Source organism: Geospiza fortis, unplaced genomic scaffold, assembly GCF_000277835.1.
Source record: "Geospiza fortis unplaced genomic scaffold, GeoFor_1.0 scaffold130, whole genome shotgun sequence".
NCBI classification, from domain to species: domain Eukaryota; kingdom Metazoa; phylum Chordata; class Aves; order Passeriformes; family Thraupidae; genus Geospiza; species Geospiza fortis.
In genome coordinates this window covers 13012877-13038779 of record NW_005054300.1, presented here as the reverse complement: position 1 = coordinate 13038779, position 25903 = coordinate 13012877, and the positions used below count along the sequence as shown (strand labels likewise).

At 36.0% G+C, this 25903-nt stretch overlaps 1 protein-coding gene across 1 annotated transcript in view; it reads right to left on the bottom strand.

Moving 5' to 3' along the window:
- Nucleotides 1-25903, bottom strand: part of ADK (adenosine kinase) — a 269341-nt gene that overhangs the window by 187133 nt on the left and 56305 nt on the right. The window contains exon 5 of the mRNA XM_031061789.1: nt 9702-9780. Coding sequence (XP_030917649.1) covers nt 9702-9780 — 79 coding nt within the window. The remainder of the gene's footprint in view (nt 1-9701; nt 9781-25903) is intronic.

Below are 25903 nucleotides of genomic sequence, written 5' to 3'. Positions count from 1 at the left end.
ACTTGCCATTTCAGATTTCCAGGGCAATTAACTCCCCACTGTATCACATCACTTAACATTAATTAATTGCTAAAGATGTAGTTATGTAACTTATTGAGCTGCTAAGGATAAAACAGCTCCCGAGCTCCCAAGGCTTGAGTGGCACACCAAATTAATATCAGTGAAGCACAGGGATTTACCCTCTCTTCTGAGATTGCCAAATCAAGCACTCATTCTCCTTTCAGTGTCAACCAGTGGGAGCAAGTCAAATATATGTCAGCCAAGCCATCAGCCCACTGCTGCATGGAAAGTTTTATGGGGCAAAATGTTCTGACAATGTCCCATTGTCATTCTGCACATAAAAACATCAGGGGGTTCACATCATGGCACCTTTGGAACCAGGTCCCCTTACTGTGGGTTATAGATTTTTGCTGAAAGGGAGAAATCCCAGCCTGCACTAATTACTTCATTGCCTAGAAACAGCTTAATTTTCAGGATAAGATAAATTAAGGAATGTGCTAATTAAGATCACTCATATATAGCAAGTTAAAGCTGGCATTGACTCAGGGAAAAACAGAATCAAAAACCAATGAAGTTTGAGATTCCTCATTCAGCATTCAGGTAGACAATATCTTAGAGACAGAGTCTAAATTCCTTTGTTACCTTTGAAAAATCTGAAAAAGTTTTTACAGCTTCAAAACAAGATGTTATGATAGCTAAAGAGGCATATAAGCTGAGTCAAGCAGCAGGCAGCTGAAATGCATACCCAGAAAGAACCAACTGCCACCATTTATATAGTGCCTTCTGATTCCATGTGGGTAACTGATGTTTGATTACTCCAGAATATGGAAACAGTTTCTAATAATTTAAATAAATGACAATTTTGGATGGATGAAGAGAGGCTGCATATGCACGCCGAAGCTCATTCAAACACACTGAAGAAGAGAGAGTTTCAAGGTTCTGTCTGAATGGATTTAGCAGGAATGTGATGGTACAATTGCTCTGTTTTTCTAAAATATGTCACATCCAAAATCACTTTGAAGATTGTCTTCCTACAATGCTATTGATGTTGCTGGCCAGGAGCAAGACCTGAAAAAACAAGTGAATATGGTTCTGGTACATCAGACAGACAAGTCCATGGGACCAGCAGTGAACCACTCAATTCCACACCAAACTGATGCACATAAGGACATTTGTCTTTCACTGCTTAACAGCTACCATCTAACAAAGTGTTCTCAAACTGACAATCATGTAACTGGAACACTCTCATTTTTGAGAAGACAGATTTAGGGACCTGGCATTGTAAAATCTGAAAAGCAAAGAGCCACAGGCTCTTTGGACCTTTATTTTCTGACCATCCTGATATTGGCTGAAATTATATTCCCAGGTCTATAAATACACACAGAGTTGTACACAGCTACTTTCCACTTTACAGAAAAAAGTCTCACTACCAGCAGCCTCAAAAAGTCAGGTCCTCCAGTCCACTGCTGCATCTTGCACCATCTGATCCATAACCACATAAACAATGGATGAGCTTCCTTCACAAGCACAAAAAAAGCTTGACAAGTTCCCAGTTTTGTAATCTGGGGGGAAATTTGCTTACATTTTTGCAGGGTTTGTCATTAGGATGAAAAGGTTTTGTTGCTTTTTTTGAACTGTCCACATAGCTCTGAAAATCATATTACCTATAGCTGAGTAAAAGGTCTGGCAATTTTCTCTAAGACAAAAAAATAAATAAAAAAAATCTAGGCAACTCTCAAATGTTGCAAAATTTCTCTGACATCTGTACTGATCAGTTTAGGCATTACAGCAGTTTCCCAAGCTGCATGTTTTAATTCTGATGAGGAAAGGCTGTCTGCTCTGCAACAAGCAGGGACCCATCACTGTGATGTTCGACACAGACTGATTCAGAAACACACGAGTGACAGAACACACTTGAGAGAGTAAGTAGCTCAGGAAACTGATGTCACTGGCATGTGGTACTGCCTGCTGTGACACTATCAACAGGACATCATCTCTGCCATAGTGGGAATAGCCATTGCTCTATTTCCAGAGAGACAAACTTAAATGACTGTTTTTGTTAGCTCTGAGGCATGTTTTGCTACTCCTTCAGCACATACACATCTCATTGATTAGGACTGATCACACAGAGTATTGAGGACAGGTGTTTAAGAAATCCACTTAACTGACTAGTAGCATTTAAATTTTATTAAGGTAAAAGTAAGAAAAAAATAGCTCTAAGTCCCAGCTCTTTGTCTGGTTTATCTTCTTTTACATGGAACAGGTTTGAGAAGCAGGTATGTGCACTTGCAGGACAGCACATGGCACTGACAGAAGACCACACTGAGAATGCTACCCCAGCATGGCAGAAGCATGTGAGACCTGGCATAGAAAGGAGCACACACCTCAGGATTTTTTTTCTGAAGAGAGGGTAAGGTTATTACTCCTGAGTTGATTAAACCATACCAAACAGAAAATCGTTTAGAGACCTTTTTTGTACATTTTCTTAAAAGCTGGATTAAACCACTGAAAATATTGGAAACACATGTTTGATGGGGCCACCAAGCCCATATGAGCAGAGCTGCTTAAGGAATGAAAATGAAGCTGCTTAAGGAATATCAAGCGTATGGCCAAAACTAACTCTGAGGAATTTAACATTCCGGTCCAAATGGTTCAGAAAGCAAAAAACCTACCTCTCTGAGCAAAAAAAATGACCTATTTCCTTTGGGTCAGAAAGATACAGAGCTAAATGTTCTTTGCTTCACTAAGTAGCAGGAAAAAGTTGTTTAGGGGACTCACTTGCACTTTCTTGTAGTGATAGTCCAGAAACAGTTTTTAGAGAAAGCTACTCATTGTGTGATTTTACATACACAATTAAGCAGAACATTTCTAGTCAATAGCATGATTGATTTAATAAAAAATGACAGTTCCTGCAAAGTTCCATCAACATGAAAAAATTGAGAGTATACTTGAGGTGACGCCTCTGATAGCCTTTCCATTATCTCCATGCCAGTTATGCATGTTCAATACATTTTGCAGCTTGCTCCTGAGCCAAATCTTGCCTCCTGCTATGCCTCAGTCTAATCTACTGCAGAGAAGTAATCCAGAAATTCTCACAAGTGAGGAAAAGATTAAATTCATCACTTATATGCTCATTTATACAGAATGACAACAGAGTGAGGAGAAAACCACTAAAGGACTGACGGATCTCTGTGTTACGGATCTTGTAGATTACATTCAGTAAGTACTGTTTAACTAAGGGCACTTCTTGGCAAATAGCAATAAACTTTATTTTAAAAGCATGGAATCAGTTGCAATGAAGCTACTTAGATGTTTATAAGATTACAGCTCATATTGTTTATAAAATGCAGCTCTGTGCCTGCAAGTATTCTTCATAGATAAATTTTAAATTTTACATATTATTTTTGGATTAAGTATGAAGTGACCGAGTAGACAGACGTGCTTAATATAAATCTAAAGTTTGGCTAATTACACACATAACAAGTAGTAAAAATTTAAAATACTTCTAAGCCTTAAGAGCATACCACTTTTTATAAACAAGCATGTATCTGTTCATTTTTCAAAGCTAAATTCTCATACTTATGAGTTCATTAGAATGCTAAAACACACAATCCCTTTAGATTAACAGAACAATTTAATCATAATGGAAGAATGAAAATTTGGATTAATTTAAAAGTGCTTGAAATAGAGACTGATATTCAGAAAAGTGCCGTACTTCCCTGATGTGAATTCAAAAGTTCAACATAATTTAGCATATTATTCTCTCAATGTTATCCCTCATTTAAAAGTCATTCCAATCAACGCTTTATTTACTCTTAATAAAGATTTACTCTAGCTTAAAGCCAAACTTCTTTAAAGTATCTAATGACAGGATGTAGGCTTTTCCCAAAAATGTTGCACAGCTCCAAAATTGAAAGGTTACAATTAGATGGCAAGAAGTAATGTGGAAAGAAAAAGGGAGTTATGATGCTTTTGTTAGTGTCATTATACAAACATTATTGTGAATTCCCAAGAGTTATCTATATGAAAGCTTCCTAAAAATTCTACTTTACATTTTTCCCTTTACCTGCCAGTCCTACGAATTCAAGTTGAAATGTGTCAAGCTACATTCTTCCAAGCTCACATTGCATCAGCAGTAATAAAACTTGTGTAACGAGAATTTCACAATTCTACCAAGGATTAATAAACAATACAGGATTCTCTAGTTGCTAAGTTAGATTCACAGCAACACTAGAATTGCTAGAATAAAAATAAGCTATTAGAGAAATAGGACAAAAACCAGGAGCACCCATTCTGAGGATGAAGATTGTGGCATTCTTTGTAAGTACTTCCAGAAAAACAAGAATGAAAATGTGCTGTTTGTTGCCAAGGTCATGTAGTTTAAAATCCAAGTTATAAAATTCTATCAGGTTGAACTTGAAATCCAGCACTTGTGTTAGAAAGATAAAACTTCAAAGACTATTTCTTGCAGTTCTAACCTCAGCACTCTAAAAGCAAAAGAAATGCTGATAAAAATCATGCAAATACAGCCTGGTCAGCAATACTTGCCCTCTCTGCATGTGTAAGCTATTTGCTTTACATACTTTAAAGTCATGAGCCCTATTAAAAGACTCAGAATTTTTTTTTCCTTTCCAGATCAATCTCTGCTGTTAGATGGGCACAGGCTTAACTAAAATTATGGAAGGAAGCTGAGTAGTAGTAAAACACTGTCTCTATGAATCTGAATTTAGTTTGTTGGCAGAAGCCTAGAACAATACATTATTTATGAACTGTGTGCAGTTACATGTATGCATATTTTATAGATTTAATATAATGGAACCAATCATCTGGAGAGATTGCAAGAGCTCAGATTAAAGCAAGATGTCACATATCATATTAGATATAAAGCCAAAATTTAATGAGACAAGTAAAGGTCAGAGAAGCACACTGCAGTTTCAATTTGATACCCCTACACTTCTTGTTCTTAAGCATGCATCACAACTTCAAACATACAGCAAACCTAAAAGTTAGTATAAAGGGATAATTCTAATGCCAAGCAAATAGGAAAGATAAACGTTGGTTTCTATTCCAGAAATGAAAGGATTGCAATTCAGTCATCCTCTCTAGTCCTCATTTTCCAAAGTCTTATCAAGAAATTTTTAGTGACTGATGCCTGATCAACTGAAATTTGATCCAGCAAAGTTATCAACATGTCTTCCTGGTGGGTTAAGGAAAGAAAACCAACCCAACCACTGTGTCTAATGGTAATACAGCACCTTTAGAAGCACATTACCTGCATTTCACTGATTATCTGGATTCCATCCATTTTCTCTATTGTATTGCAGTCAGGAAAGCCCTAAGTTATTCCTTTCACCCTCCTCCTGTTGTTTACATTCTGTCCCTATTTTTCCAGTGAGTACTAAAGTCTCAACCAAAAAGATGCTTCAATAAGACTTGTGTCTAAGGCCTTATAAGTACTCAATCTGCTATAGTTAACCATCTTTATTGTGCAAGCAAACAAATTTACAAGCAAGAAGGATTAGAGTTGAAAAGGAAAGCAGATTGGTAAGGAAGAAACAAGAACGGGACAGTGAGGGAAAACAGAATCAGAGCAACATTGGGATTTTTATACTGTTTTTCCATATTACTTATTAACTTTTCTCTAAGTTTTGTCATTTCTCTTACATTCTGTCTCCACATTCTTCACTTCTTCATTCTTCACTTCTTTTCATCACCCTTACTCTCCTAATATGAATTTGTATTTCTGAAGCATAATTTGATGTTAATTTAATCTCATTAAGGAATGACTAAACTGTTGTCTCATTTATTTTATCTTTTCCATTTTTACACCTGCTACTGTCATTTCTGGAATGTATCAATCACTTCTCCCCATCTCCTTTCATATCATGAGTCAAGCCATGATAATAATGATTTCCTTACTCTTTTCAGGATCAGTTCAAACAACTTTAATATTCCAGAAAACCTAACCATAACAAGCTTTAGCACTGCCCTTCAATACTTACACATTGTTCTTGGTACTCCCTTTCACCATTTGCAGGTATTTTTAAGAAATATTATTCTACTGATAAAAATGCTTATATAACTTCTGAAGAGTGTGGTATTTCTGAATTTCTGCCTCTCTGTCATTTATCCTCCACCCTCTCAATGTTTACTCCAACAGTCTTCTGTATTTCTTCTGCAACAGGAATTTTTCCTTTGCTCTTTCCTTTCCTTTTACAGAGCTTTGCCTCTAATGTATGATGTGACTCTGCTTCCACATTTCCTGGAAATACGTCTTCTCCATTGTACCTTAGAAGCATTTCTACAAAAAAAAACCCAACTTTTTTATTGTCCCTCATATGTCCAGACCTTTCTCTTTTTCTGACCCTGCTGAGATACCCTGTCCACAAAATGTCTGCTTTGGGCACTCGACAGGGCCAACGTTCAGCTTTCTGATTTCCACAATGCTCTGCAAATATTGTTCGGTCCTGCAGAGTGCCACACACTCGTCTGCTCTGCTGCAAGACAACACTGAAAAAATACAGAGATTCCCTTTCATACCTTACCAGCCAAATTCCTCCTTCATGGCTGCACTTCACATCTTTCCTTTCTGTTAACATGCTGGGAAAAAAAAAAATCTAACTCTGTTCTTCACAGCTTAACTGCAATTCTGGTTAATTCTTTGTAAACTTCTAAAATCTTCACTTCCTTTATAGTTTATGCTGCTTTAAATCTTAGTTCCAAACCCCACGATTTAAGCTTCATTTTCTTCCCAGTTTTCTTCGTAATTCCAAACTTCTTCCTATTGGCTCTTTCTGTGATTACCATCTCAAATTTTTCACACATGACAAATACAGTATTTCTAAGACTTTTTTTCTTTTTTTCTTAAAGAAATTGGCTTACCCTGCTCAGAAACAGAGAGAGAGCATTTCTTGAGTAGATGATACTACCTTTGCAGGTACAAAGGAAATATCCAAAATATATGAGCACATGTAACAGATGATGATGTGTTCACACACCATGAGCAGATGATCACCAGATGATCACCATACACCATTTAAGCAAGCATCTGACAGGTTCATTTTCCCTTTTTAAACACATTATATACTCCAAAGTTTCTCCACCCATTCCCTTTGGGTATTTTTGTTTCAACATAGTGTTTCTTTACTGACCTTTAAAGAGGGTCTATCTATGTGAAACAAACAATCCCATAACCTTGAGCTGCTTCCTAAGTTCTTCCTTTTTTTTTATTTTGATCTTCTTGGTTTTGCACTTTTCCTATTACACTCCTCTTTCCACTAAGAGCTGAGCTTTTAAAAGAGCAATTTATCAGACTTCAGGCCCCATTTGCTCATTTCCAACCATTCTACTCAGTAGCATTTCATTGCAGTCAGGCTTCCAAGGATGCCTTTCTTTAACATCTCATTATTTCTGTCCAACTTTTAAACAGTTGGAGTAAACTCTTTTAGGTGTTAGCTCTCATTTTATAGCACACTTTTTCAAGCTTTTCCCATAACGTTGAGAAATTAGTAAGAACTGTATTCTTAGGATTTCTTCCCTGCATCTTCTCACAGAGAATCCACATTTACTCCAAGTGTAGCTACCTTAGCACTCTGAATTTATTTATTGGTCCTTTACTTCTCAGTCAGATAAGCTTCCTAAAATAGTGTTTCTCTCTCCCACTACTTTCAACAAATTAATATATATTTAAGTTGGTTCTCTCTAAGGTTACTTACACACTCCTTCTTCTGCAATAAGCCAATGAATATTGCTGCAAAAACTCTTCCAGAATTTCTAATTTAATTTTTGGTTTCCATTTCAACTACTTTTTTGCTATCCTTCCATATTTTTTTCTTCTGCTAAAGCTTACAGAATAACAGCTTCTTTCAGAATTTCCAGAATTCACTTTTTTCCTCTCTCTCACTCTCCCATGTCTCTTTTTAAAGTCTTTTAGTGATGTTATGTTATTCATGCACAACTGTTTAAGTTTCAATCGTATTTAAAACAGAAACTAGGAGATGACAAACCTTCTGGAGACAAATACAATTCCAGATGGCAACTGGAGCTGAATGAGGCTCCCAGCTCTGAGCCAAGATAAAGGAAAAGCTCACTGACAAAACCTGATCAGTGTAAGAAAGGCACATTGACACAGAAATACCTACATTACACTCATTTAAATTTCATCTATTTCCTTGACTCTATACAGGTTCTGTGTACTTCATAGTATAATTATTGAACAATACCTGGACTGATAGATTAATGACAGTTAAAGAATTAAAACATAGTTTACTAATAAATTAGCCAATGCCACAGAGGTCACTTCAAAGAGAGATGGAATTAAAATCCTGGGCTCTTTGAACACTTCAAAGTTTAGAAACTCAGAGCTTATCACATACCTTCGCTTCTAAACCTCCCCAAACTAAATGCAGCAACAGAAGCAGAATTTCACATCTCTCAACTAATAAACCGCTCCAGAACTCCCTCCAAAAGGTTCACCTCCAATCAGCTGTCAGGAAAAGGCACCACCTTTACACCATTGCCATAGCTTAAGCACCAATGATATCTAACAGAAAATTATTCCAATAACTTGAGCTCCATTGATCAAGAGATTTTTCAAAAATATCAGAAGCAAAAAAGTGTCTTGACCCCATGGTTAAAAAAAAAGCTCAGAATGCTGACTATATTTTAAAAACATAACCATTACAGAATGACAACACTATATACATTAAAATAGATTTGGAGTTTCTGAAAATGTAAACTTAAGTAAGGAAGCAACAACTGTTTTGTAGAAAGGAGCAGTAATTATGACAATAATTTTTTCCTTTTAATGGGGGCATAAAGGGGAGGAGCAACCTTCATTATAGTATAATTTTATTTCTTCCAAATGTGCATTTAATGCTATCTGGCAGTCCTTTTAAATAGATAGGGAGCCTCAAAGTTAATATGCCGGGATCATTAACAAGAAGATCCTAAGTGCCACTTGTGTATTTTTTAATAGAATTTTTACATCTCTCATAATATGAAAATATGCACACAGGTATATGCTTGAAAGTGCTGTGACAAAAAGCATACTTTAGTTATAGAAAACTTAACACACCTGAAACTAAATTCATCATTACTGTTGCTCATCATACCCATAGCCAGAAACATTCCCATTGTATAAAACAAAGTTTTATGTTTCAGTCTTTTATGGACAAACTTTGAAGTTCTTACAGGATAAATATGGTTAGAATCACAGAGCAATGCAGGCTAGACAGGACCTCTCCAATTCTCCAGTCCAACATACCAGTCAAAGCAGAGACAGCCTCAAATTTACATTTGCCTGACCAAATGTACCATCCTGGTACATTATGAAAATCTCTAAGCACAGAGACTCAACAACTTCTCTGTTTAACTACTGTCATCGTGACTTTTCCCAGGGTAAGATTCCTAACTGCAGCTAGCGACCTTGTCCTCACCTCTTCTCCTTCCAGCACACATCTCTGACAAAAGCTTTTCACTCTTGGTACACTGGAGGTGTAGCTATAACCTTTGCAGAACACTTGTGAAAAGACTAAAGAACACAACTACAAAACAAGTCACAGACAACACTACCAGCATAGGCTGAGCAACAGAATCACAAGTAGCCACTCTGCAGTGCTCATGATGAAACAGACAACACAGAGCAGATTCAAACACAACACTTGAAATTATCAATCATTCTTTGCAGAGGAAGAACAAACCTGGGCCACTTTAACGGAATTTTGAGTGGAACCACCAGCATGATATTCTACTTTGAACTTTTTCACAAGTTCTTCAAATCTGTTAAGAAAAAATAGAGACAATGTTAAACTCTGCAATTTTTTTTTCCAAAACAAGTAATGAAGATTAGAAGTAGATGATATCACATTACTTGAAAACAAGAAATTCATATAGATTGACTGTTACACATAATGCAAGCAGAAAAATTCATTTAGAGTTTGTCCAATCACAATACAAAGTATGACATCAAACTGAACTCTTCACCTAAAAGTTGCAAGTGGAGTAAACAACCAGGGGGGAAAAATATCTGGAGCATAAACGCAACAGCAAACTGTTAGAACTGAACTGTTAGACTGGTAAAATATATGCTTGAAGAAAAATTACATAAATGAAGGTATTCAGATGCTTATTCCACCTCATTAAATTTTATATTCTATTTCTAGCTTAAGAGAGAAGACTGAGGAGATCTGGTGCCTAGTTCAAAATTAACTTAACCCAAACACTAGTGCTATATTCTAGCATTTCATATGAAGTAGTACATTGAGACAGGTGAAGAACTTTGATGAACAAATCCAGCAAGTATGTGAGAAAATTTGATAACAGAAAAGGTGTCTCCAGGTGAACTTTCAAACCCTTCAAGCCATCCTACTATGAAAATACAGAATAATTCTCTGTCAACATTCAGTAGTATATTAGGTTTGAATACTAAAACAAATATTTAAACTTTTAACAGAAGTATCTACCCTCATATTTCAGATCACATTTTCTGGTTAAGACCCAGTGACTTTAAGGCACTGTTCGCTGTGTAGGATATGTGCTACAACTCTGATCAGAGGAAACAACCATTCAAGAACTGTCTCCTCTCTGGTCACAGGCTCTAGAAAAGGGAACTGGAATGAGGGAGTAATGGAGTCTGCAGGGAGGCTTTGCACAAATACTGCATCATGCCTTTAACTTCCAAGCACACCTCACAATGAGTGGATTAAACAGCAGAACCAGCAACCTCAGAAGATGTCAGACTCAGAAGCACTCCTGCAAGCCAGTCAAAATGTTTACAGTAAACTTTGTTTGCAGATATGAGGTTCAAAATTACCTCCATTACCCTAATTTTAATAGCGTGTATTTTCTTTAATGCCTATTAACAACAACAAACAAAGCTTGCCCAGTTAGATGTATTCCAATACATTTTATCGTGTTTACCTTTAGCATCATTTTAAGGAGTGACACATCTTTATTTCAATCACAAGGCAAGTTGAATGCTGTCTACTAACCCCACCCTTTCTCTCCTCCTCACAACTCTAATCTTCTTACATTATGTGAGCAACAGCTTTGGGGATAGATTTGTCAAATAGTGACTTGTTTGTTTAAAAGGTTTTTATTTTCAATACCATCTTATTAATAAGAGCCTTTTTCTTTTTACAGTACTTTCCATTTAAAGTGTTTGAATAATGAACTACTTACCCCAAGTGAACTACCAATGGGCAGACAATTAGAAAGAATCAAGAACTAAATTACTACATATGTTTTTCACAGTTATCCACACTACTAATTATCCACCAGTTCTAAGTCAAGCAATTGAAACCTTAAATGATAGCAAGTAGCTGAAAGTGGGAAAAAAATAACAAAACCCAACAGGTCTCTTAACAATTGTTTTTCAAGCAAAGACAAACCATTATGAACCAATTAAGTATTTTGGCAATATTTTTTCTTTAATTTGACATTTTGCCTTTTCACTCAATTTGAGTATGTACTGTGCAAGTCACATGGTTATTTTTGTATTCTTGTATATCTATAAGCATGCAAGTTGATATTTTAATTCTTTCACCTAAAGGAAATTTAAGACATTTCCATGTCCACATTATTTAATGGCATGTTAAACCTTGCAAACACAGTATGCTTCAGTTAAGCACCCATGTAAGCAGCTCTGTGTCAAGGAATGTTTCAAATAATTATCTTGTAGTTCAAATGAAGAATAAAATACAGACTATCTGAATTTGGAGGGAAAAAAACTGGAAATTGCCATAAAATACCATCTGTATTATAAAAATTTCAAGGTGACAGCTATGCAATCTAATAAATAATCCAAACAAATTACTTTACAATTACTTAATACAGTAAGACAAATGATGGTCACACTACTTCAGATTGAACATAAAAACATGTATGTCCTTTTTCAAATTAAGATAGTGAATTTAACATCTCTAAATATCTGTTACATAAAATATAATGAGTTTATACAGCTGCAACTAAAGTAAATTTTGCTGGTCATTCTCCATGACATGTCAGAAGGACAATATAAATTCTGTTGGTTTAATCCACAAGAGCCTGAATTGCATCAAGAATGACCTCAAAATTCAGAATGCTCACAGTTTTTATCTCAAGATGAACAGTCAGATGGGCATTTTTCCCTAAGTCAGCAGATGGCACAGGCAGCGTGGGAACTCAGACTTTGTCACTGAGTGCTGCCTGCCTGACCTGTACAGAGAGGACTCGTTCCAGCAGGCCTCAGAAACACAGAGCTTGCTTTTAGAAAACCTCCCCTTGAAGGAAGCAAGTCCAACAGTAGAAACTGCTCCATGACTCGGGAATGCTGAACAGAGCTGCTGTGTGTCCTCAGAACTAAGCTGTTATCACACTTAGGAGAATTCAAGAAAATTAGAACCTTATGAGCACAATGGAATATTATTTTTGCTTCATGTTCCATAGTTGCTGGTTTTTGTGGGTATTTCTAAGGCTGTTCTGTATCTGAGAACCGTGACCTTTTTTCTGACCTCACAACATACCATTACCTTAAGTAACAGAATAATAAATCCCACAATCGGCACCATATAAAGGGGCCTCTATTTTTAGTACCATGAATTTGTCCACCACATTAAAGCATATTTTAACAAAAAGAAGTTTGCATTTGCTGCAGCATATGTTTTCAGCTGTGGCACTGATGATCACCTCTAGCACTGACCAAAGGGGATATGTTAATGTTTTGCTGAGTTACAGTAAAGGCAATAACATTTCTGGCAGTTGCTTTTTTTCCCTTCTTCAAAAGAGAATGTACTCCTAATTGAACTTGATACTGGAAGGTGAGGCTATTCACTTGCCTCATTTTTGACAGAATTAATGGTTATTTTAAAAAAATTATAGGGTGGTAGTAGAAGAAGCTATTACACAAAAGAGTGCAAACAAGAATGAGAATATAATAAGCCTTTTTTCTTTTTTTAACAAAATACACCTCCTTACTTCACAGGAGGTGGAGGCTGATTTTTAGAAGTCACAGACTCTTCTAACATATGCCATACTGTTACCTCAAACTGGAGACAGCTGTTAGAATTTTCCCCCAGTAAATATCACTGCTGACAATTGCAACACCCTGTTTGACTTTCAGACCATTCATAACCTGAGCATCACTAGTCACTTTCTCTGTGTGCTCTCACTAAACTGTGTAAACCTTAGACTATTCCTTCTCATAGCACCTCTTAAAAAAGCATGATTTACTGTACTGTAGAGAAAAATGCATTTGCTGTAATATCTAGTCCCTTCAGACACCTGCAAAGATCATCTGTGTCAGCTCCCCCTCTGACCAGCTCTTGCCTCTCACCCCAGCTCTCTCCCAGCCCCTTCTCAGCCAATGCAAGCAGAAGTCACTTCTGTACATTTTCAAGGCCCTGCAGTGCAATGCACTGAACATACCATCCTTCATTCGCTACATTCACATTTACAACAGCCTCCGGGCACAAAGCTGTCAACAAAAATAGCTTTTCTCTCACTAACCCATGATATCATCCAATGTCCAGTTACTAGAATTTTCTATGACTATTAGCAAAACTACTTTAAATCTTCCTTCAAACTATCTTTCACCATAATGTCATAAAAAAGTCATCAGCAAGGCTGTGTGATTTCCCGAGGCTACTCTCCAGCCTAATAACTGGCAATCCTCTCGCGGATCAATACCCATCTCTCATAACTTGCTTTATACACAAATTCTGAGGGGTTTGGAGCTGGGACTGCTTCTTGTTACACAGCCACAGATACACTCATGTATGGCTCACCATGATTCCAAAATCAAACTGACAAGAAAAATAAGCACATAAAACATTCCCTACAACCAAAAACAGGCAACATAAGGCAGTGGAGCTACACTATGGAAAATTAAAGCAATTCAGGTAATGCTGTTAAGTTTTATGACATAATTTATATTAAACTACAAAACAGCCCTTTTTGAACAGTAAAATAGCCACAGAATACCAGTCTTACGTTGTGAATGCACCAGAAAAAAACAATCCTGATGCATATGTCAGAAGCTACTTATCTGCAAGAAACAGAGAAAAGTAATCTCTTGTTTTTCAGCAGGGTATGTTGCCCTGGGTATCTTTTGATATATCTGCTTATTACCTAAGATGTACTCAATAGCGCACATCAGCAGGAACTACACAAAAAAAAATCATCTGCCAAAAGCAGCTAGAGAGGAGGGAAAAGTATTTTTTGCCCTGTTGAATGTCAGATAACCAGATAACAGCCTGAGTGTAAGACAAAAATCAGGCTATTTCATATAACAATAATAAAGTATTTTCAGTGGATTTTATATTTTGTTTGGTGTTATAAAAATCTTCAAAACCACTAAGATGGAAAGCTCTTAAATAATCAATAAAAGGTTGCAAGCTGCACCTAAGTCTATAACTCCTTTTCTTTAAAGGTTATGTTCTGGCTGGGGATGCAGCCATTGTTGATACCGCTAGGAGAGGGAGATAGACAAGGATTTTGTATGTTTTTAAGGTATTGGATGAATTTTAATTAGATTTTAATTAAAAATCATAATTAATGGTGATTCTGACACCTTTGCCAGATATTTATTTTTACTGGCAAGAAGCAGTCATATTAAGACATGGCAATAGCTTTAAATGTTCAGCTGTGAGAAGAGCCAGACTAATATACTGACAGTTAGATGTCTGATCCTTTTAATTGCATTTTTAAAAAAATCTACTTAAATCTTCAAATTAAGTAACCTGTGTCCAATTGCCTATGAAATCACTCCATAAATTAAAGAAGAAAGTGTGTAAGAGAGCGAGAATCATATTTTACAACCTGTTTTAATAATAATAAAAGCTCAGTAAAACTACAAGAACAACACCAAATATTATTTCAATCTTTAAGGAAACCCTCAAGGAATAAACCAACACAAACAAGGAAATAATGCCAAACCTGCATCCTGATTGTTTTGCAGGGCATGGCAGAAGTAGTTATGCATACATCTGGACAAGGCTGTCATCTGTCACATTCTCAGTTTCATCACAGTCTGGGCCAGCGCCAGAACAATGCAGGCAGCCACACCGCCAGGCAGATGGGGCACATGTTGTTGAAAGACAACCTTCCCTGGTCAGTGTTAGCAGGCAAGCTGAAGCCCTCACAATCTCATCCTAAGAAAAATCTAATTTACATTTAAGAAAAAGGTCTAGTCTTGAAATTCAAACATGATAATTAAATCAGAGAGTATTATTTTTTAAAAGAAATAGAAGGGAGAATATTTTAGAACTAATTCTGTGAGTTTTAAAAAAGTGCAAGTCATATTTTTAATTCTAAATAGTGTACCTAATTTCTCTACCTAAATTGTACAACTCTGTGTTCAAAGTTCAAACCCTAGAAAGAATAGATACATATATGAACACTTTCATCCCTACTCTCTGAGACAGAATGAATTGAGATACAGATATAATTGGTTGCTCTTACTTAAAATTGAACCTGAAAGAGCAAAAATCCCCTTTTAAAATGAGGTATAATCACAGAGGTACATGAGGAAACTTCATAACAGCTGCTTGGCAATGACTGACTTTATGCAGAGCTAGTTCTTCTTATTAGCTTGGCACAGAATTAAAGAGCTTGGGAAGGGGTAGGGGAGCAAAGGGGAAGAACGAAGCATGCTAAGAAGGAAGTATTGCAGACAGGTTAGCACCATAGCCATATAACACAACAGAAAGCTAAATTTGTTAGGAATAGGACTGCCACAATTGAATAGAGCACATCATCATATTTTTCTCCTTTATTTACTGAGGTTCACAGAACGGCGACTCTTCATGGAAGCATTTACTGCTGCAAACTAGAATTTCACATGAAGTATTTTCCTAATCACCTCATCCAAACAAACACCAAATGAAAAAAGCCAGTAATTCCAACCAGGTTAGGATTATGAGTACCAAATGTTATTATATGAAAAAAGAAAAAAATGCATAGGCAAATTGCAAGATTCATAGCTTTGAAATATTTTACCACAAATGTTAGTGAGGTTTAAAAAAATGCACTTAAATGTCAGTTTGATAAAAGCCAAAAGAACATTTTCCACATGTGTTTGCATTTAGGCATATTGAAACAAGATGGAAGAAGTAACAGTCATTCAAATGTAAGGTTAAAACATCAGCTCTTAAGATCATGATTTAAAGAAATTTCTCAAAGTTTTTTTTTTTTTCCAGCAGAGGCAAATTTATGCAAGTGTTCTTGAAAAGCCCCCCCTTATTCCAGATTATCTGGATATCTTCTCCAAAATATATATGATTACACTCAGAAGTATCAGCCACAAGGCAAGTTTTTCTGTTGATATTCTACAATGGGGTAGGAAAATGAAAACAAACAAACCCCACAACCCTCCCACTCTACATCACTAGATAATTAAAAGAGCACATTTCTGATTCTGTCTCTAAACACTACAAATACATACACTATAGATACACAGAGCACCTTTTCAAGACTTAAAATTTGTATATAATATATAATTACTACAACATCCCTCCCGCTATTAAATTTATATTCAAAATATTTTAAGAAGTTTCATATAAGGGCAGTAATCAAGAATACTATTAATAGATAAATTCTGTCAGTTCAGTAATTCACTACAATTGCATGCTTTCCTCCCACTGTCTTTTTGAAGGAAGATCTTCCAAAACAACAACCAAGACTCAACCACTTTGTGGACACATCTAGGGATTTTCACCACAGAGCTTGTTGCAAAACATCAAAGGCAGAAACAGCTCTCTGCCCTTATGCATAGCCAAGAAGGATCAAAAGGCATTGCAGGCAGGGCAAAGAATGGAGCATTGACCTTCGTCATCCTTGCATGCACCAAGTCTGCTCTGGAACACTTAGGAACACGGTCATTTCCTTTGTTATTTCTCAGCACCATTTCATTTACACTTGCTCCTGATGTTCCCAGCATATATCTGGCAGCTTGTGCAAGAATACTACTTCAAAAAAACTATGGCATTTTCTGTCTGCTTCTCAGAAGTAGCATGGGAAGAATATGAGACCTACCAGTAAATTTTTCGTGTCCAAATTTACTTCCTAGCTAAAAACAGTAAAAGGGCAAATTGTTTATCATATTACAAAGCAGTGAACTTAATCCTTTTATCATCAGTATCTTTGATCTACAATACAAATGCAGAAACAAAAGACTAACAGGTTTTGAAAGTAAGACTAGATTTACAAAATTAAAAGCAAATTAGAGATCATAATCCTAATTATGCAACAAATATAAGAGACTGCAATAGATGCTTCCCACTTGGCACAGTAGAGACCAGGTGTTAACTGTCAATAAACCTTTAGTGAATGCTAATTGAAACTGCTGTTTCACAAGCATCAACTTACGCCAGCTCACATCAAAGTGAAAATTTGTTTAACTTAATAAAGTATTTGCCAAGAATATTTTAATATTAAGAGTATTTGGTCGCCAAGAGATCTTAGACTGTATCTTTGCTACAATTTGGATTATCTAAAGCTGTAGTACAAATCATATTAAACTGTAGTGAACTGACAAAAAAACCCACAAAAAATCATAGGCACACTCACACATGGTAGACAGAAATGTTTCACTATAGAAATTTTACAGTTTGTAGTTTAATCTGTAAATACATAAAAATTGTAAAAAATGTGTTAGGTGCAAAGTTTGGGTTCCAATTTTGAGCCAAAAAGATATTAGAAAGATTTGCAGAGCTGTTTCAAAACCGAACTATAAACTAATTGTTCCCATGCATCACTCAGATCAAGATACATTTAATCTAAGTAATATTCTCTATTAACACAAAATCCAACATAATGGTGACAGTTGTTAACCACAACCTAAGCCAATATTTTTGTGTTGAAGTAATTTAAATGGTTCATGTCAATGCAAGTACATTGCTAAAACATCTATTTTTCTTCTACCCTTGTGCTATTTTAAATTCTTTAAATTGGTAGACAGTTGGCACATTTAAACCAGGAAAACATTAAAAATAGTTCAGGAGATATAAGTAGACCAAGAAGACAGTATGCATCCACACTAAGCTCCTATTAACACGCAGTGAACTGTAATAGTTTTCCTCATAAACAAATTATGAGTGCAGAAAACCCTGCTTAGAGCACAACCATTAGTAAATACCAAGAGATCTTTTGTGTTTAGTTCTCTTTATCCTCTCTGTTTCCCAATACAGCTCTGTCTTCAATTCACATTAAGACAGTCACCTAGTGATAGTAGGAAAAAACTTGCATGCTATTGCAGTTAAACTGAGTACTCACACAAGTTTATTTCTAGGTTTCTCAACTGTTTTGAACCCAACACTCCTGGGGTGTAGATATTTGCCAAATTTCTAAAATGTCTAATAATTCATCTTGACGAACCCAGTCCAAGCATTGTGAGTTAATTAGGAGCAGCACACGCTGGCAATATCAGAATCACTACACTGGATTGGTTTAAACCATTATGTAGAATGACCACAGCAATATGAGAAGCTGAGTTAAAACAGTATACACTGAAGGGTCAACACCTGCTAATAATGCAAAAATATTTATCTCAATAAGGTAAGAGTAGGCATTCTTTTTTATCTCAGTACCCCATTTATAAATCAAGGGGAAACCCAAACAGCTTAATAGTCAATGGAGTATAAAAATTATTAGCTCTAAAGGAAATATCCTTTTGCCACCAAAAAAGAAAGGAGTCTTCAGACGTGTAATCTGCTTTACAGGAAGAAGATGTGTAAACCAAATAAGATATGTACAGACTGTAAAGGGCATTAAAAGTACCAAAGGTGACAAAAGACTTGATACTCAAGCTATTCTTTAAAACATTCCCTTACAGAAGAGGGTTTGGGAGTCTTTTTTCATCCTATCTTTCAACAGTTTGCCCTAAATATTTGCCTTTTTTCTTTTTTTAAACAAATTAATCATCTGCACTACCAAAGTCTGGAATTTCAATAACACAAAAACAAAGCAACCAGATCAACAGTTTTGATTAGTTACTCTTACATTAAATTTTTTACTTGAGTGTTGATATTGCCATCTCCAAAACAAAGCCTACCATGCTATATCAACACAAAACCTTCAAACCTTGAGGGAAGAAGTTGAAGGAGAGACTACAAATTGCACACAGAAAAGTAAAAAAAAATTAATACAGTCTTCAGTAGGGAAAAAAGCAAAGATGCTGGTTACTCCTAGAAAATAATACATAATGTTAATGAATTTGGAGTTCTCTCAAAGGCAAAAGGTTTTTATAGTACTCCTGTACTTAGGAATCTTTTCAGGAGATTCCTCTAGAACTAGGGAACACATTCAAATTTTAGAAAGTGTATAATGTTCTCAATTGGGAAGCAACTATATTTTCCTCTCCATCTCTAAAATGTGACTGTTTTCAATTAATCTTCTTGCTCAAAAATATTTCACTATTATACCATTACCAGGATCTTCCTAAGTTTTCCAGGTTTTGAGATTTCATATACACGATAATATAATAATAGTGAGTGCATGCTTATTCTTACAGGGAGATTAGTCTCCATTTCAGCATTTTCTAGTTGGAGTTTTAGTTACTTGACACAGTATCTCCTGCAGAGATTAGCCTATTATTATTTGCTACAGACCCTCTCTGAAAGCAAGCCCATTTTCTCCAGATGACTCATTAACAAGCACGACAGAATGAAGTGTTCCAGCCTGAAATGCCAACAGCTAAAAATAACTCATCCCACAGCCTATGACAAGTCAGTCCGTCTCTTCACTCCACAGGCACCATCTCAGAGGGTCACCTTTTTGGGGGGGAATTAGCATATGCAATGAACTGGGGAGGGCAGGGCAAGGCACAGGGGCACCAACCTAACAAAACAAAGAAAGAAAATCACAAGCTACAGCAAAGCAACAAGGGGGTAGTACTGCATAAGTCATTTCAAAAATCAATGTTCCAAGCAGTACTTAAAAGACTAATTTCACAGCGGAACAACAATTAATGGACTGAAAGGAAAAATAAAAATATTTGACACAAATAAGACAACCCTGTGTTTTCCCCCGAAAAAAGTAATTTTGACTTCCCCTGTCTGCATGTACCCTGCCACTACACTAACAAGACATGTTTGGTGACACCCTGTGTAACTCTTCATGCTTTTATTAAGAAGCTTATGGTCAGCTGTCATGCTGCACAGAATTCCACCAGCTCTTTTGCTGAACAGTATTCCTAAAAAGACAGCATTTTGTCACAGGAGATGTGCATTAAAGAATTTTCCTCCACTCCCAAGAAGGCTGCAATGAAGGAGGAAGAAACTTACCTTCCTATCTTTAAGCCTGCAAAAAAAATTAATCTCTCTTTATGAAGTACAGAAATATATTGTGGACCATGAAATCACAGACTAGCTTAAGTTAGAGAAAACCTTTAAAGGTCAACTAGTTCAAGTGCTATAAGTATCTTTACCTGGAACAGGTTGCCCAGAGCCCCATCCAACCTCACCAAGAATGTATTGAAGGATGGGGCCCTTCTCCTGACCCCTTCCAACAGGTGTGTGTCTTTCCTGTGCTGAGGACCCCAGAACTGGATGCAGCACTCCAGGTGAGGTCTCAGAATCCCTTCCCTTGACCTGCTGGCCATGCTGCTTTTCAGGCAGCCCAGGATGCTGTTGGCTGCCTGGGCTCTGTGCCCACCACGGCTGGCTCATGCTTACCTTTCTATTTGCTCATGACCCCAAGTCATCCTTGGCAGGGCTGCTCTCAGCCCCTTTTATCTCAGGCTGACTGAGAGCAGGGGCTGCCCTGAGCCAGGTGCAGGACCCCGCATGCACTGGGCCTTGTTGAAGCTCATCAGGCTCACATGGGCCCACTTCGTGACACAGCAAATCCCACATAAGTTAATTTGTCAGGAAAGCCACTGAAACAAAACACCTGTGCATACCTACCTGGTAATTAACTGTTTCACAGTTACCACTAATTTGATAATAATATTTTCTTCACAAACTAATTCCTAAGAAAAGATTGAAAAAAAATGGAGTTTAATGGAGAAAATAATCTAGAAACAATATGGACAGCTTAACAATGACTCTCCAACACAAATACTTAGAAATGCTTGTTGTTTTTCACAGCCCTTCTCTCTAGTCTCAAATACCAGTAATTAAGCCTTTGAACTGACTGGAAGTCAGCATAACTACATTGCCACATAAAATCAAACAGAGGAACATGAGCCACTTCAGCTGTTTTAAGCAGCCTTGGTCCCAGTTGCACACTGCTTTATTATTGAGAATACTTGGTGCATTACACTAACGTTAGCATGGATGAACTGCTTGCAAAGCACATTTGCTCTTAGGCCCAAGACTGGCTGGTGTTTGCCACACTACAGCAATAGTACCCAATTCAAACACATTTCAAAACGTAGTTTTTGCTGGCCTTGTGAGATGATCCACAAGGGAGAATTACTGGGTAGAGAGCTTAAAGATAGTGTCACTACCTATACATGGTAGGTGATTCCCCTGTAACATTGAATATGCCACTATGTCCACAGGCAAAGTCAATCTTTTTCTAGCAGAAACTCCTTAGTCGTGGCATAGAAAGAATGTCTCAAATTGTGCAAAACTATTTCCCTCTCCAATGTTTATTCATTAATTCTGCAAAAATAGTAAAAATATAAAAGCCCCACTACAAATGCTTTCTCACATTAGAGAATACAAAAAAGGAAGTTGAAAAAACAAACATTCTCTCTCTAGGTAAGAATGACTGAAGGTTTTCTGCAGAGACATTATTTGTATCAAGACCATATACAAGTCAATAGCAATGGAAACATAAAAAACAAAGTTGAACTGATGTAACTTACATTTTCTCACTCTGTATGCCATGTAATCCTTCAAGTACAAAATTTCACCCAAGGTGAATTAAGACCAATTTTATATATTTTACATAAATTCTTTAAAATATAGGCTTTTAAAAATAAGTTCTTTACAGGTTATAGTAAAAGTCACAGTCAAGTAATAAATTCAAAATCAGAGTCTTCAGTTTTAATAAGTAGTTTGATATCATGGTGAACTCTAATTTGTTTGCTTTTCCTAGGGAGTAGGAACAAAGCAGCTTTGAATCACAAACAATGCCCTGCAGTCAGTAAAACTCATGAGGTATTAATTTACAGTTTCATCTGTGATCAGTTAAACTGAATGTGAAATCTTAAACATCTTTTAAAAAAACACCACAAATAGCTCAATAAGATATTTTTTCAACAGTGCTTTAACAAAAACCATACATTATTAACTACTATTGTCAAAACAGAGCCAAATCTAAGTTATATTTAAAGCCTGCATTCTAGTAACTAAACAATTGTGAAAAATGCTATCCTTCAATAATATCTAAGAAGTTGAAAAAGAGGTAACCAATACAGTCTTCAAAAATCACTTTATTGACTTTTAAGTCATACAAGAATGGTAATAAAAGCAAAAGTAACATTAAAAAGTAAAAACCCCAATTATCAGAAAGAAGTATGTGTATGTGCATATATGTAAAACACATAGTATGTATGAGTGCATGTATTTAGATCACAAGTCAAACACTTGGAAGAGAAAAAAGAATCATGTGTGAAAATTGGGAAAGTTACACAGAAGACCAGAAATTAAACTTCCAGGAGATTCTTCAATTCTGCTGTACAGGAACCTGCATGATTTTCACTCTCTCTCTTTTCATTCATATGCACATATCCCATTTTGCACAGTGTACTACGCACAAGGACATCTTGTCATTTCAGAATCACCTTCCATTTCATATTGTGCTCTGAACAGTTCTACATAAAAAATAGGTTATTATCATATTGTCAAAGACTACTGGCATGGAGATACCAGTTGTTATCAAAACTAAAGAACTGAAGACAATCATAATGCTGACAGCTACTGTCACCTTAGTAGAGAAGGCAGTAACTGCCTGTATAAATGTGGATGGTCAGTTTCAGTGTAAAACAAGGCAAATCACTTCAAATCACCTTCAAAGATAATGAGGAGGCACATCCACACTGAAAATACTCCCAAAAGCAAACCCTTGTGTGTCATATACAGTCATCACGTTGTTACTGGAACTGATATTAACCATGCATTTGTTAACTTAACTTGTAGAAAGAACAAGTATATCCACAAAATGAAAACATAAGATACTGCCAGACAAAGATACATCCTGAAGACCTGAAGTATTTAATACTCAGAGAATGTTATGCATGTTTTCCATAACAGCAGGCCTGAAGATAGCAACCATTATCCATGTGTTCTCTTATTCCTGTTTTTGAGTAATGGTTTCCAAAATATTTTTCTGAACCTAATTCTCTTCCTGGTGTTTTCTCCAGCAAAGATACATGAGAATTTATCATACTGTCCTCTGAGCAAGAAAATTTAACTTTGTTTATTATTCAATTTAATTCCTACCTAGTATTTTATGAAATACCTGTTCAGCTCCCTTATTCCCCTTCAACTATTTCTGAGAAGCACAGAGGTTTTTAAAGTGATCTCATCTGCAGACCTTGTTTTGTCAGGTGGGCTGTCTCCTCTATTTGGAAGAATTTTCTATTTGTCTGGTTAATGTCTTTATTTGGTAGCCCTTTTGGAAACCATATTAGCTCTGTGTGACCTTTTACTGTTGAAGGTAAATGCACCCTGCAACTCAAACTTTTAGAGTATCTCCAGGTGGCAGATTTCAGTCATTCCTAGGCCCTGCATAAGGAGAATGAAAAGAGAGAGTGCAGACAGCTCCTCACACACGTAGGCACAGCAGACAGGTTTAACTCCTATGAAGAGTTTCAAAGGCATTATCCATATATAAGTCTGAGCAGAATTTACACATTTAATTTATAACTAATCATTTAAATAACATTAGAAGTGAGGCAACTGCCTGTATTAGATAATTAGGTATAACATTCAGAACAAGCACTACGATCTGCTTAAATCTATTATATTATCAGTGGTTTCAGCTCATAACAATAATCTGTTCACAAAGAACTAGTTTCAGTTATACTTCCCTCAGGGAAAATTAAATTTTCTGTAACACATTATTGATAAGAAAGTATTTATGTACACTGTTCGGCCTAGTGACTTCCTTTATTTCCCCCTACTTGAATGCACCAATTTTTTGGTTAATACAGTAAATCTGTTGTATTAAATCTGAACCTGATTAATGATGCACTGTATCAAGCTAAGTAGAATTCAATTAGTGTATAATTGATTAGTGTGTAATTGGAGCAGAGCTCTAGATTTACCAACATTAATTAGGACGGCTTATTACAGATAATTTATGTTATCATAATATAAAACAGAAAATAGAACTACTTGGTTTATCAAGAAAGCTTAACTTAAGATCAGGTGGACATCCTCACAGATTAGAGAGCACACAAACTAATGCCTGCAGAGTTCTTCAAGACACGTAAATCATAACAAGCTAAGTCTTTTAAAGAAAGTTAAATTGCTGATTAACCTTTTACCCTGGATTTCCTAAGCAATTAGACTGTTCATACTAATTTACTATAATAGACCATTCTAACAGAAGAGGGTACATCTCCAAAGCTGCTACAATTAAACATCAGATCCTTTCAGTCAGTACACAATATTGCCAGACTGAGAAAAGAAGGATGATTATTACTCTCAAAAATTAAAACCTAACCAAAATCCACCCCAAAAAAACCCAAACCACCTTTAAGGTTGAAGTGTACAAAGCATATGCCTTCATTAAAGCAGCAGAGGGAAACAAGCAGCAGCAACTCATCTACCAGGCCTCATCCATATTTGCTTAAACCTCCTTTGGATGGTAACTCCAGTCTAGACAGAGGGAAGAACCACACATTCCCCTGAGTACACTGCCACAGTAATTATGTTCATTATCTTGCATGCTAACAACAAAGATATAATAATCTACCAGTGAATAATTCATACATTGTCAGGTCCCTCTATGATGTTCATTACTAATGGCACTACTCACAATGCAAGTTAGAAAGCAATTTTTTAAAAGATGCATTTACTATATAAACAAAATCTTGAAGTCATTTTTATCTTCTTGGGCATTAACAAATTTAGCAACCAGTAGAAATATGGTTGGGTTTAAAGAAATATGGGTGGTTTTAAATAATTTTATTATATATTTAAATTAATATTAAGCAAGAAAAGTGAAACAGCCAGTTGGCAAGTTCACAGATAAAAGTTAAAAAAATACTTTAAGAAGTAAGACCTTAACACTTTTTATTGTAAGCTAACACCAAAAGAAGACTCAAAAAGCTTAAAGAACAATAATTGGTCCTCTCCATCCCCTCTCCGAATGCTCACTTCGTTCATTACCAGAATTAAAACATCTTCCCACTATTTTCATCTAAATAAAGTATTTTTATCTAAATACTTACCATCTTTCTCAAAGAATCTAAACAAACATCAAACTTAAGCACACAAATTAACATAACTGACCTACTTGCCTAATATGATCAATAATTAGAGCCTTTGTTCATTATTAAAACTAAATTCAATCTCCATACCTACTATTTTGCCTCTAATTTCCACTTGCATTTATAAATTTCTTTTATTGTATCTGCTGAACTTCGCTTGGAAAAGTTAAAATTAGTGCATCTTGATCTTTTTCAAAAACTGTTTCAGGTTTAGAACTGCCATAACTTGTCTTACAACCCACACATATAACTGAATTCCCTGAGACAATGTACTCAGCTTCAATAACCCGAACACAGTAAGGAAAAAAATGCCCTTCTCCATTTTTTTCCCACCCCTGCTCTCAAATTCTGTACTAGTCCCTCCAAAATATTGTTACAGGCTAACAGGTAATCTAATTACACACATTATTTACTCACACAGCTTAGCACCAGTGCTACTCTCTGCATATACAAGGTATGAAGACTATAGTGAAACACAACAGGAATAACCACAAGTGATCATAATGTTCTGATTTAGTTTTTGCATACTTAGGAAAATCC